The 14,752-nt window shown below is 42.2% G+C and overlaps 1 protein-coding gene across 2 annotated transcripts in view; it reads left to right on the top strand.

Moving 5' to 3' along the window:
• LOC147420362 (uncharacterized) overlaps window positions 1–10,239 on the top strand; it is a 34,639-nt gene extending 24,400 nt beyond the window's left edge. The window contains exons 4-5 of one of the 2 annotated variants that reach the window (XM_086504222.1): window positions 9,402–9,538; window positions 9,631–10,239. In XM_086504222.1, the coding sequence (XP_086360348.1) occupies window positions 9,402–9,538; window positions 9,631–9,811 (318 nt within the window). In that variant the 3' untranslated portion in view covers window positions 9,812–10,239. The remainder of the gene's footprint in view (window positions 1–9,401; window positions 9,539–9,630) is intronic. The other variant, XM_086504223.1, reaches the window with a different exon arrangement.
• The last annotated feature ends 4,513 nt before the right edge of the window (window positions 10,240–14,752 follow it).

Genomic DNA, 14,752 nt, shown 5'->3' on the forward strand with positions numbered 1-14,752 from the left:
CTAGTTGGATACAAGTGAAGATCCCCAAGACTCTAGTTTTGGGAATAAAGTAATACCGAAAGGAACGCTAGTTTTTGGGGTTTATAGGTTGTCGGCGTCTGCTTGGAGCATTCTAGCTTCCGAGCCGTGTGTGCTTTGAAGTGTTAATTCCCGTTACAGGTTTTTATTTGCAAAGTTTGTCTGTGTATTAAAGTAAAGTAAAGTTCCGGGTGAAAGCCTACGTCTACCGCCCTACGGGCCGGTTTCATATACGCGGCCAAGGAACTAGTCTGGCTCAGGCGGCGAAGAGAAGACCTAGCATGGAAATCCACAATAGCAGGTTCAAACGCATCATGAATAGCGTGCCATAATTTTTTCCAAGGGGTGTGCTTTCCATTAGCAACCTGTTGTTGTTGCCAAAGAAATGGTGTCTCTCTCAAAAGAGAACTAGCGAGTGCAACCTTTTTGCTCTATATTAAATCCGTGCTGGACAAGGTGAACTACATTTGAAACAACCATTGGTTCAACGCGCGCTTGTTGCGGCAACCATTGTAAGGCTTGATCAATATAACATCCGACTTCTTCATTTGTGTAGCATTAAGATTTTATAGAGAAGTTGAAGTTCATGACTGTCTACCAGTAGTTGGGTCCGGTTCTTCTTGTTCATTTACAAAAGCTTTTGGAAGAAGATGGCGGAGAAGCAGTTCGGCTAGTTCGTGAAGAGGTTTGCGTCTGCAACTGCTCCAGGCGAGTACTGATTTATGTGAGGCTTATTGAAAGTGTGACCATTTGCTCCTTGTGAATAGCAAGAGCATTCTCTAATTAGCATTCTTCGTCCCGAGATGTCGTCATGGTCAATCCTCAAAGAAAATAACGAGGGGAGGCTGGTGAGATGTGTGGTCCGTAAATAGGCGAAGCTGATGCTGACTTGTCACCAAGTGCTATCAAGAAAGCCGATCCTTGGTGGGAATCTGTGATGTCCTTGACCTCGTCGATAGGAGGCGACTCTACAAGGGTCAGGGACGTGTAATGTGGAACCAAGAACTCGTAGTGAACTCGAACCATAGGCTCTAGAGAAATAACATTGTTTACCGCATCTACTCGGCTTTTCGTGAGAAAATACGTCAAGTGAGGGTACCGGTCAAGAACGAACTCAGAGTGCGACAGACGCAGAGGCTCCCACGTCAGGTAAATGTGCCACAGGACTAAAACCTGGAACTGAGATGCGTAGCGGTGGGTAATGTATACCAGAGCCTGCGGTATTGGAATTGGAACGAGTGCAGGATCATGATCCGGTTCTAGGATCGGTTTTGGAAAGGGTACTTCCGGAGCAAGAATTGCCTCTGGGATGGGTTTCGGCTCTGGCGAATTTAGAATAATGATGACCTCTGGCTTTGGAGAATTAGAAATAATGATCACCTCGTGTGCGCGAATCTGGAATAATGATGACCTCTGGCTTTGGAGAATCAGAAATAATGATCACCTCGTGTGTAAGAGGATTTTCCGGTCAAACTCCTTGGGAATCTCGTCCATGTACGAGATACGAATGGGTAACGAGGTGTGTTCGTCGGCCCTGGTTGTGAACTCTACCGTGCACAGGAGAGGCACTTGAAAAGGTGCTTTCACATGGGGCATAAAATTTGGAGGGGATGGCTGGCCAATTAAGGCATAAAACTTTTGGGGTTTTTTTCTAGTTTTAATAAGTGGCGCTGCTTGCCTGATTGTGTAAAAAATTTCAGCAAAGAGTTTCCATTCCATCTAATTGTCACGTGACACATCCAACCTTATGTGTTCGTGGACAACCTACAGCACGACAAGGTCGAGTCAGTCTAGATTAGCAGTGTTCTGGCACTTTTGTGAGTCTGTTCGCAGACCATGCATGCCTAGGCACTTAATATAGATGCATATCCTCTGGTTGCGCATAGCATGATCATAAGCATTCCCGTGCATTTAGCCTATTTTCCCTATTTTTGACATTTTTCACTTATTATTTTTAAGTGACTTTTGTTGAAAAGTAGGTAGGGCAAATTGAGTAAGTTTGTATATAAGCAAACCTAGGCTAGCACTATTTGGCAGAAGCAGCAGCAGGAGCACTAGTGCTCAACAGGCAACTTCTCAGCAAGAACCTCCCCTGGTGGCGTTTTCTCCTCCAAGCAGACTCCCCTAGCCCTAGCGTTTTTCATCAAGGCATCACCGCAAGACAACCTCAGCAATTAGCGTTTTCATCAGCAAGAACCATTGCCAACAGTCCCAACGCTTGGCGTTTTCAGCCTCAGTACCCATCGACAAACAGTCCCAGCCCTAGCGTTTTTGATCCGAGCATTTGCCGCAACAGATCTCAGCCCTTGGGCGCTTTCAGCAGGCCTTTGTCGCCCCCATTTGCATGGCGATTTTCAGCAGATGAGAATCAGCAGATTTCAGCCCTAAAGACCAGCAGTTTTCAGCCATTAAGAACTAGCCCATTTCAGCGTTTTTGGTGCCAGAACATTTCAGCTATCAGAATTCAGCCATTAGCGTTTTTGGACAGCAGATAGGAGGCGAGAACCTGTCGAACCAATTCTTGCGTGTGTAGTTCTCTTTGAGCCTCACGATCGGCCTCCAAGGCTGCTCATCTTTCGGGAAGCGTCAAATTTCAGCCCTTAGATCGGTCTCGCCATCCCCGTCGTCGTCGTCGATCTAGCCTAGACTTGCATTAGTCACATGCATTCAGTTTGTACCAGTTTGTGCAATCAATAGTAGACCACTCTCACCGACGAGAGTGGGGCCTTCGGAGGAGGGTTTTACAACGTCTTTGGTCTCGTATTTCTCTTCTCTCTCTATCTCTCAGTCTCATACACTTGCACGCATAGTGTCTAGTCACTTTGTTATGATCATTGCACTCTCTCATTAAGAACGGAAGGCTTTCCCTTCCATAAGAACAAAAAGGAACCTTGAGCACATTATGGAGCACTCATCTTGAGCAAAGTTCAACATTCATTCTGCTGCACCTTACATTGGTATCAGAGCTTTGGTAGTGTTCTGTATCACTCAAGGAAAGAACCACAAGAATCACAAGATTTTTTTTTTGCTTGTTGCGGTCGCACGAACCCAAGTTCGCTTGGGCGTGTCGGTTTCTAATCGTGTTTTTGAAGCGTGATAGGAATCCCAAGAAAGAAGGGCTTGTCCAGCCTCCCCTTGTGCCTCTTTTCACTCATTGAGAGTCGACCGTGCACTTAGCGGCCGGCCAATTGACGTGAGGTGGGAAATAGCAACCTTGGTGTGAGCGCAAAGCCGCCAAGGTGTGCGTCCGCGGAAAAGAGCAGAACTCGGGTGAAGAGAAGATCCTTCTCTAATACAGATTGCAAACGAAAGAAGACCCTCAAGAACTCAAGAACCTCAAGACCACAAGGACCCACAAGAACCAAAGACTTTAGTGGATGGTCATTACTTGAAGCGGAATGGATACTTCACTTGGAGGTGATGAGCATGAGAGAGGCGAAGAAGACACCAGGAGGTTTTTCCGACCCTCCCCCTTCCCCATCTACGTCAAGGATTGCACTCACTCACTCCTATGAAGGAGTTGTCGCAGTTGTTTATGGACAAAAGCTAGACTGAAAAGCAGAAATAGAGTGTGAACACGAAGAAAAGATGGCAGCCATAGAGCGCCAATACAGAGAAAGAGTGGCAGCCATACCTCGCGAGAACAAAGAAAGTCAAGCCAAATTGGATCGTGAGAACAAAGAAAGAGAAGCAGAATTTGATCGTGAGAACAAAGCAAGACAAGAACAGAGCGACCAACACATAAAAGAGTTGTGGCGACTTTTTTCTATTGTGCAGGCGCAGTTGCACAGATTCGGGAAAAGGAGACTCTCTCAGTCTCTTCTTCTCCAAAGCAAGATACACAGAATTTGCATGATGATAAGCATGATGATTTGAATGATAATGATAAGCATGATGATTTGGATGATAATGACAAGCATGATGATTTGCATGATCAAGATGTGATTTCTCACAAGCATGATGATTTGCATGAAGATGATGTGATTGTTCACAAGGATGATGTGTTAGTTGATACTTTCTCTAGTGAAGCTAACCTCATTGCAGATTCGATCAATGACGAAGAACCGATCTTGGCTCTCGAGCCTAGGTCCAAAGAACCCTCACAGGAAGTACTATGTGTTCGAATGATTCGTCAACACGCATTGTTTGAGTGTTTCATTCGTGATCGTTTCCTGTATTTTAGTCAGCGTCTTTATGTGATCCCTTTTCCTAGGCATGACATATTGTACGTCGAGCATGTTTCATTCATGAATGAGCACGAATGTATGCGGATTGTTCATGAAAAGCTGAAAAGTATGCATTCAAGGAAGTCACATTTCATGTCTCTTCCTTGGCACGACACAGTTGTAGAAAGAGCACATGGAAGTATGAGCACCAAGCATGGGCATTTCCGTTGTGAATTGCCACAGTTGATTGCTTTAGATTTGCAGAGAAAGATTCGATCTCATGGTTTGCGTGTGTGCGGTGAACGGTTTGGCACTCCGTCTCTTTGTTCATCTTCATTGCATGCACAGTCTTTGAGGAAGACAGGATTTTTTCCACTCACTTTACATGGAATAGATATCTTCATGTTTTTGTGTTGGAAGTGGGTTCAGGAATTTTCAGCCATGGAGATTCTTGAAGAAGGCAGAAGCATGACTCTAGACGAAGTCGAAGCATTGAAGGAGCCACAAAAGACTTTGTGTCGCTTTCGGCGCGGCCCAAAGAAGCAAGCGTTGCAGACCTTTATGAAGTTCAAGTATCGCCCGACCCACACATCAAAGTGGGCCGGCGAAGAGTCCCTTCCAGGATTCCGGATGTTGTTGGCGATCTCCCTCGACACCATACAGTTCGGTACTAGTACCTCACTTTGAAAAGGAGAGGATGTCACGTGACACATCCAACCCTGTGTGTCCGTGGACAAGCTACAATATGACAAGGGTTCAGTCAGTCCAGTGTCTAGATTTAGAAGTGTTCTGGCACTTTTGTGAGTTTGTTTGCAGACCATGCATGCCCAGGCACTTAGTATAGATGCATATCCTCTAGTTGCATATAGCATGATCATAAGCATTCCCATTAGAATCCATCAGAATCCTTCAAGGGAATTTTTCAGTGCATTTAGCCTATTTTTCCTATTTTTGACATTTTTCACTTATTATTATTAAGTGACTTTTGTTGAAAAGTAGGTAGGGCAAATTGAGTAAGTTTGTATATAAGCAGTAGGAGCACCAATGCTCAACAGGAAACTTCTCAGCAAGAACCTCCCTTGGTGGCGTTTTCTCCTCCAAGCAGACTCCCCTAGCCCTAGCGTTTTTCATCAAGGCATCACCGCAAGACAACCTCAGCAGTTAGCGTTTTCATCAGCAAGAACCATCGCCAACAATCCCAACCCTGGCGTTTTCAGCCTCAGTACCCATCGACAGACAGTCCCAGCCCTAGCGTTTTTGATCCCAGTATTTGCTGCAACAGATCTCAGCCCTTGGGCGCTTTCAGCAAGCCTTTGTCGCCCCCATTTGCATGGCGATTTTCAGCAGATAAGAACCAACAGATTTTAGCCCTAAATACCAGCAGATTTCAGTCCTAAAGACCAGCAATTTTCAGTCATTAAGAACCAGCCCATTTCAGTGTTTTTGGTGCCAGAACATTTCAGCCATCAGCGTTTTGGGACATCAGCGAATCAGCGACAGAGTTCAGCCATTAGTGTTTTTTAGCAGATAGGAAGCATTAGATTTCAGCCCTTAGATCGGTCTCGCCATCCCCGTCGTCGTCATCAATCTAGCCTAGACTTGCATCAATCACATGCATTCAGTTTGTACCAGTTTGTGCAATCAATAGTAGACCACTCTCGCCGACGAGAGTGGGGCCTTCGGAGGAGGGTTTTACAACGTCTTTGGTGTTGTATTTCTCTTCTCTCTCTATCTCTGTCTCATACACTTGCACGCATAGTGTCTAGTCACTTTGTTATGATCATTGAACTCTCTCATTAAGAATGGAAGGCTCTCTCTTCCATAAGAACAAAAAGGAACCTTGAGCACATTATGGAGCACTCATCTTGAGCAAAGTTCAACATTCATTCCGCTGCACCTTACACTAATGAAGAGGCATGCGAAAAGGCAACCCGCAAGGAGGTTCCGAACATTCACGGGGTATGCCACACACATATGTGCATATGTCTCTCTCTGTAATACGTGTGATTTGAGACAAAAGAGCTTATATTACCTCATGCTCGTAGGTGTGTATGTGCCACTGTTCTTCTAATTCCATGCAACTCCGGGAGAGGGTTAGAGTGTAGCGAGGAGGGTGATAGGTGTGTATGTGCAACCGTTCTTTTGATTCCATGCAACTCCGTCAGGTCTCAAGAGAAAATTGTGTTCCGCTGCACCTTACACTAATGAAGAGGCATGCGAAAAGGCAACCCGCAAGGAGGTTCCGAACATTCACGGGGTATGCCACACACATATGTGCATATGTCTCTCTCTGTAATACGTGTGATTTGAGACAAAAGAGCTTATATTACCTCATGCTCGTAGGTGTGTATGTGCCACTGTTCTTCTAATTCCATGCAACTCCGGGAGAGGGTTAGAGTGTAGCGAGGAGGGTGATAGGTGTGTATGTGCAACCGTTCTTTGGATTCCATGCAACTCCGTCAGGTCTCAAGAGAAAATTTTGCTATGAGATCACTGTGAGGATTACTATTACTACCTAGTATTTCATCCTAGTTAATCTGTGTGTACTTAAGACTGAAAGATATAAAGTAGACGTGAGAGACTTGAACACTCTTTTGATTCCATGCAACTCCGGGAGAGGGTTAGAGTGTAGCGAGGAGGGTGATAGGTTTGTATGTGCAACCGTTCTTTTGATTCCATGCAACTCTGGGAGAGGGTTAGAGTGTAGCGAGGAGGGTGATATGTGTATGTGAAACTGTTCTTTTGATTCCATGCAACTCCGTCAGGGCTCAGGAGAAAATTTTGCCATGAGAACACTGTGAGGATTACTATTACTACCTAGTATTTCATCCTAGTTAATCTGTGTGTACTTAAGACCGAAAAGTAGACTTGAGAGATGTTTGATCGATTGAAACTGAATACAATAGGCTCCTTATATACGAGACAAAGAGTCATAAATGAAAAGACACGTCTCATGGTGAAGAGACATGATTGTAGGCGTAAAGACAGATCCTTTGGACGAATAGCTGCATACCATTGGGTGAAGGGGTGTGACTAATCGTCGAAGGAGTGTGGCTTTTGGCGAAGAGGCATGTCTCTAGAGCGAAGAGTCGTGACCATCCAAGTGTAGGGGTCCTCCTTGGCATGTCACTTCTCGTATCTGCAACCATGAAAAAGTGTATGATGCAACTAAGTCACAATTGTGGTAGCTGACGTGCCAACTGATTGGAGAAGTAGTTGATGCTAGAGCCATGCAGGTCATTAATCAAGGATCATGCTCTGCTTAGAGAAAGCTGCAAATACCGCCATAAATTGCATCGGATTTTGCAAGTAGCTTATGAAATTGATGACGTGGCAGTTTGATGCAGGGGATAACTCTTTGGGCGGGTTTTTAGCTATTGGGTCCGAGTTATTGAAAGCGGAGGACTTTCATGCTCTGTTGTTTGAATTGTTTTAGAGTTGCTTTTGAAGATGAAACGTACCTACCCTATTCAAGTTGGATTTTAAATGATTCAGTAGGTGTGATTCTGATCATAAAGTTTTTGAACTCTTCAGGAAGCATTAAGGAGAAATCTTCTCCTTCATGTGTCCAAACTATTGACTTTACAACGCTATATACGAAGCTAAATTTGGAGAACCTTAAATTCAGAAGTCTCTTATTTCAAAAGTTTTAGCATACAAGTTTGAGAAGGATAGGTGTTAGGCATTGCTTGTAGAAAAGTCAGTCTAGAACTTTGACTTCTTATGGTTAAAAAGTAAGAATGTAGACGTAGACAAAGGAAGAAAGAGATTCACCAGGATTGTAGATGATATTGACTTCATATCTTGGTTAGATTTTTTTTGGATAATTTGTATGTAATTGTCGGTGACTCTTTTCAAGCAAACAATTGGTATCCCTATGGGCACCAATTGTGCTGTTTTTCTTGCTAATCTCTATCTTTGTATTTATGAGTTTGATTTTATGGAGCGTCTTGTCCTTGCTGACACTAGTCCAATATTTTTGCACAAGTTATGTTAAATATCATCCTTATGCCTCAACATTTCTTCGAACATTTCTCGTTTCGCTAAGTACAATGTCATTTGCTCTCAACTATTTAGGCTTTCTCGTCTTTGTTCTAGTAAATTTGCTTTTGTTGTTTAGTCGTGCCATCTTATTTTTTACTCGTTGAGAAAGGATACTCATTCAAAAGAATCATGAAAAACGTTCGTTCATTTTTACATTGTAGTAATTTTATTTTCAATGTGTCTTCCTTTGGAATGTTCAAAATAATAAGTAGTAAATTCAATAAAAGTGGGGAGCTTAAAAGCCCACTTACTGTTTGACTTATTAACACAGTATTTGGATGTTTTGATCTCTAGCGCTTCTAGTATTTTTGCTCTAGCTTGACAACTGCTAGCCTTTATCATGGTTGAGTATGCCCATCACCTCCGGAGGGTGATCGAACTCAGCTCTACTCAAGCAACAAGTAGGCATGTATTGAGCACCATATAGTGAGTAGAACTCCACCCAGCCCTTATGTATCCCCCTGCCATTTCATGTTATTTTATTCTCTGCATATCACACACGTGTCCATCCATAGTCTCTGAGAGAGCTACATCATAGTGGAGATTCTTTTTTGCTGATTGTATCTTATGAGACCTGAATGATACTGGCACCTTGTAGATGGTTTTGTCTCATATGATAGTTCTCTTTGTTCTCAAAAGACGTTAATAAAATCTTCTTTTCTTCCTGTCAGCATGCCTGTACATTCTTTAGTGAGTAATCCTAATGCACTTTTGTTGAAATCGAACGGAAGGAGCTACGCGTAGTCCATATCCCAACCCTTCAAAATAACGCAAGTAAAATCCAGGCCGTTCACTGCAGCATACATGCACCACATGGCAAATCAGCGTGAAGCTTGCTATCAAAAAGCTCACTGTGTGTGCGTGCAGGACAGACGGCTCAAAGCGTCGAGGGTGCATCAGAGCTGCAAGCAAACAGGGCCGAGTCGTGTTCACCCTCTACTCTGGATTCCATTGACCATAGTTGGCTCAGCTTTGTATATATGGTTTAAAGCCATGGACATTGTGTCTAGTAGTCTCAGGTGCCAGGCCTTGAGTATCAATATAATCTTTTGTTCTTCCTTTAAATTTTTCATATTTTCTCCTCCTATTCATCATGCCTATGCTTAAGCAGATACTTCAGAAATCTTATTATTTGACTGATTTACAAAGACATTAACACAATTATGTTTGCAGCTCTATTTCAAGGCAACAGATCCGTTTAGTGAGCGCTGGCAGAGTGCATGGATTATATTGGCATTCTGGAACAATCTTACATTTGCTTTACTGTGTGTTATCTGTGCTCTGTGGGCTCCATCTCAAAACTCAACAAGGTGCTTTTGATACTTGGAAAGGTGGGGGCTGCCTGGTCATCATTTTTGAACACAGATGCTCACTTTTTGTTGCATTTTTTGTATAATGGCAGGTATGCGTATTCTGATGAGGCGGGCGAAAACTTCGATGATGAAGAAGCGCTTCCTTTGAAGTCTAGTACGAATTTTGAGCTAGAGAAGGGTGGTGCAAAGTCAGAGAAGAAGGAGAGAAAGGTGGTTAACACAGATGTTTTTAGCTTGAGTGATGAAGCTGAGGAAGATAAGAGAGAGTAGGCATAAAGTCTTTTCCAACTTGGAAAAGCTAAAGTCTTAAACCACTACAAAGGAGAGGGATAGATATCAAGCAAGTGGGATGGAGCTGTCTCGTAATATGGCGCATTGGGCATCGTCACGTTGTGGCCAAGGGGTTTACTGGTAAATTGTCTTGGCTATCCTCTTGCCCACGTTTTCTCAGGGATGTTTATTGCGTAGGTTCTGGCTCACTGATGGTTTGATAGAAGATGTCGGCAGAAAAGCTGTGACAATCTTGCGAGGGTTAGCTCTTATCGGCTGCTTAAACAAGGTGCTGGCTGACATGGGAATTCTAGAGATATCTCTCGTCTCAATATGATTTGCTCTGTCAGTTTCGGATTTTGTAGCTGATCGTTTTACTGACCTGTGCACACGATTTGAAAAAAAAGGTCTGGGTGGCCCTTTCCTCATTGCTTTGAACATGGTCTATCTTTCTTTGCTGTTTGGGTAGGTGTTTGCATGCAACACCTTTGTTTATGTTTTTTTAAAATATTATAAGGTCAATTGGGTAAATGAGACTGATCAACATCTCCGTAAGTGACCGCATGGATTGCTCTACAGAATATGGATTATTATGTTCATTTGTGAAGCAAATGAACAAAAACTTAGCAAATTTTGAAATGACCACATGGATTACTTAGTGGGGCATCGACAAAGGTTTGTAGAAAGAATTAGAGTGCCATGCTTACTCCCCCGAACACTGTTTCCACCATTCAAAAAACCTCTATTAAAATCATGGTAAAGAAAGGCCAATTAACGTCCTTTGGAAACAGAAGTTAACCTATAGAAATAAACTATATTGGCATATGAAAAAGAGTATTAAACTGAAATCAACATCCCATGGTTTTGGAAGCTCTAATGACTTAAAAGAGCTTTGGCAATAATGACAACAATCCACTGGCTTTACATTGTTGAGAAAAGATGGCCTTCATTTGTTCTCTCTTTGTGTGGGATGCTTGAACTCGCGGGTGATGGCTTTTTCCTTTGTAGATTGCCTTCTTTCCTAGCTGCTCAGACTTTGGGGGGGGTGTGTGTGTGTGGTGCGTCATAGAGAGAGAGAGAGAGAGAGAGAGAGAGAGAGAGAGAGAGAGATTAATGAAATGTTGTATTAACAAGGGCATATTGACCTATGAGACCAAAGAGTTACATTATGGTGAATCTGATACAAGTTTTGGATAAAAAGAAAGAAACAAACTAACTAAACAAAGACACTACTAGAGCTATAAAAGGTGGGTATCAAGAGCTTGAGAGATGCATATACAAAAAGTGGGTGTGTCTTAGAGAACAAATACAAAATAGTGGATGTGTATCGGAATCTAGAGATGGTTCCCATTGGTCAATGCAAAAAAGTGTGTGAGAGAGAGAGAGCTATGTGCGCAGCATCCCCATGCTCTCTACCTTGCTATAAAAGGTGGGTATCAAGAGTTTGAGAGATGCATATACAAAAAGTGGGTGTGTATCTTAGAGAACAAATACAAAATAGTGAATGTGTATCAGAATCTAGAGATGGCTCGCATTAGTCATTGAGAGAGAGAGAGAGAGAGAGAGAGAGAGAGAGAGAGAGAGAGAGAGAGAGGTGCGTGCGCAGCATCCCCATGCTCTCTACCTTGCAAGCATAGTTTGTGCTCTTTCCTACATGGTGGCTCCTCCCATACGCAGTGTAGAACAGATCAGAACAAGCGCATGAATAAGATCAGAACAAGCGCATGAATAAGATGGTGTCCCTAGTGGGCTAAGAAAAAGTCATGATTAAATATTTTCACTTTGGCTATCAAAGATTAAAAAAAGTGTTCGTAATGTAAAAAAAAACTGTAGACCAACGTAGAAAGATTTCGATCTCTCTCTCTCTCTCTCTCTCTCTCTCTCTCTCTCTCCACTTGGCAATTTTTGCCGCAAGACTATAAAGAACTGCGAGCGCTTCCTCTTGGCAGTGCTCTGTAGAAGTCCTAAGACATAGAGCTCTCTCTCTCTCTCTCTCTCTCTCTCTCTCTCTCTCTCTCTCTCTCGGCAACGATTTGTCGCTCTGGGTCTAGGAAGAGTGTATAGACGCCACGAAATGTGTAGGAACGGTGTAGGGTAGCCCACAAAGCTTGTGTGCACTCCTACGAGGAACATATGTACTTAGACAAGCACAAAAGCAGCAAATTACAGCACTTTGACTGCGTCCGGAAGCAAAATTTAGTGAAGAAGAACTCGTGTGGGTACTCTCTACCCGAGCAGATAACAACATAAGCATTTCTAATTGTGGAAATTCAATACGAAGCATAATTAGCCATTCACGCTCAAACAGGTATGGAATTTCAGTGAATAGGTCTATGAGTTTATGCATTCTTATGCAACATAATAGTATTTGGGATACAAGCATCATAGGCTGTTTTGGATTCATGTGCTTGTAATTATTCATACATAATAAGAAATCTCCTTCAAGGGGGGGACCAGCCCATCTTTTGGTCTTCTGCGTCATATCCTCTTTATTTTTATGTGTAGAATCTCATATGAAAAAAAATCTTGATTAATTTGAAAGTATTAAGTGGATGCTTTCGTTTCTGTGACACTCTCTCTAAGGCACACAACCACGGATAGCAAGTAGGCAAGCGCATGTGGGTTTCTTACAAGTTCTTCACCTTGTTAGTCACTCTTTCCTTTCCAACCTCATCGGTTCCATGATTTAGTCTATACTATATAGCATTGATATTCCTTTGGTGCGATTTCCTCCTTTCCCTTACTAGGTCTATATGAACTCTCATAGTGCTCCTTCCAAGATATCTGATTTTTTGCAACGACAATATACTCATTTCACTGTGTGGGTTTTCCACCTTGATCCTTTTCTGGTTGGCAAGTCTGTTGTCGGTGTCTCTTGCTCCCTTCTTTGTAGAGAAATGCTTTTATGTGTGCTCTTAGGGCCTCCGCGATATCTTGCGCTTTTGGGAGCCTGGCTCGTTTGCTATGGAGGCAAAATTTTCACCCTTGGCTGTACTCCTTGCCTCCACAAGCTACTCTAGCTTTATTAGGCTCAAGCCCTCATCCTAAAGTTAGTTTAGGTTGAAGTTGCGCTATCATGCATTGCATGCCTGCAACCACTCTAGGTTGTTAAAGTTGTAGTGGTTTTTTTCATTTAAAACTCTCTCGGTTGTTTCTTGAATTTTGGTGGGTTACTTCCCTCTATCTTGGGTCCGTAGGGATAACCTTACATATATATCTTTAGTTTCATATGTAGTGTCCGGCAAAGGCATTTAAGGCTAGGTTTCCTCCTCGTAAAAATGCAAACTAGAAAATTAAGTAGACTTTTCCAAATTTGCAGGGTTTTCGAACTATATTAAACCTTTCCTAGCTTTCCTTTGTTTGCACTTTTGGAGATTGGAGACTTTGGATAGAGTCATCCATTCCTTCCACTTGTTCATTTTGAAGTGAGCAACCAAATGCAAGCCTCTTGCCTATTTGATTGCACAACATATTTTGTCCCTCTTGTCTATCGCAATTGTAGAAGGTTGTGCTACAACAATGGGCACTTAAAAACTAATTCTAAGTTTTCCTCTACTATACCTTGGTCTTTCTTTAATCAGCAAATGCACATTCCAATTGCTCACTCTACAAGTGCATCAATGCAGGCAAACCCAAAATTTTCTATTGGTGGTGAGGATTCAAAAGATGTGGGTGAGCTCTATGCAAGACCATATGACATATCTACTACATACACCATTTAGATTTCAAGACATTCACAACCAAGACATTGTTCATCTCGATTACCTGGATTTGGAGCTTGAGGCAAATGCTTTGTGAGGAGTGGGCATTCAGTTTGTTATTGTGGCAACTATGTCTTTGCAACAAAGTTGGTGAAAACAAGGAGCACAACATTAAGGCAACAATAATTCCATGCCTACTTACCAGGGTGGATTAAGCACTCGACTATGGCTAGCCACAACTCCAGTTTCTTATAAATTTTTCGAGAGAGACTATGCCAACTCTTTACCATACTTTCTTACAGCTTCCAAAAGTTTAACTATTGCTTTCCTTTTGTTTGTAGCCTCTCAAAGGCTCCTCAAAGATGAGATCTTCTGAATGGGAAACAAATTCAAGCAAACATGATGCTCATTATGTTAGTTTTGTGTCTGTTGAACAAACCTCTCAAACACTCCTCAAAGATGAGATCTTCTGAATGGGAAACAAATTCAAGCAAACATGATGCTCATTATGTTAGTTTTGTGTCTATTGAACAAACCTCTCAAAGGCTCCTCAAAGATGAGATCTTCTGGATTGGAAACAGATTCAAGCAAACATGATGCTCATTATGTTAGTTTTGTGTCTGTCAAACAAACATCACGTTAGTGCTCCACTAGAGAGAGTGCTTGATTTATTTTTATTAGTAGTAATTGTGTTTACTATGACACATATATGATATAAATTCTTCCAAGTTGAATGTTGATTTCTCTACATGTTTTTGCGTAAATAAATATCATGAAGAAATTTAATGGTTCTGTAATTTGCATTACTCTTTCGCAATCGGGGGGGGAGGGTGGGGCACCTACATTATATGTACATATCACGTGGAGGATATTTTTAATTTCAAATATTGTCACATTTTTACCTATAGAGGGGTATCATTTTTTATAATGTAAGTACATATCACGCGGAGGATACTTTTAATTTCAAATGTTGTCACATTTTTACTTCAAGAGGGGTATCATTTAAGGAACTTCAATGTTTTTTTTAACGGAGTTTATAGAAAAGGATATAATCATGAAAAATTCACAACTAAGGAATTTTTATAATACCCCTTGAACGCATATGGTATAATAGTTTTACATATATTGACCCCCTCGAGTGTTATCCCGGGGGATTCACCATGGAAAACTTACCGCACCACGTAAGTGCAGGGGAGGGGGGGTTTTTACAAGTTACATAAGCGTATAAGTTAGGGGTAGG

Source organism: Adiantum capillus-veneris, chromosome 28 (assembly GCF_014529385.1).
Source record: "Adiantum capillus-veneris isolate H3 chromosome 28, ASM1452938v2, whole genome shotgun sequence".
NCBI lineage: Eukaryota > Viridiplantae > Streptophyta > Polypodiopsida > Polypodiales > Pteridaceae > Adiantum > Adiantum capillus-veneris.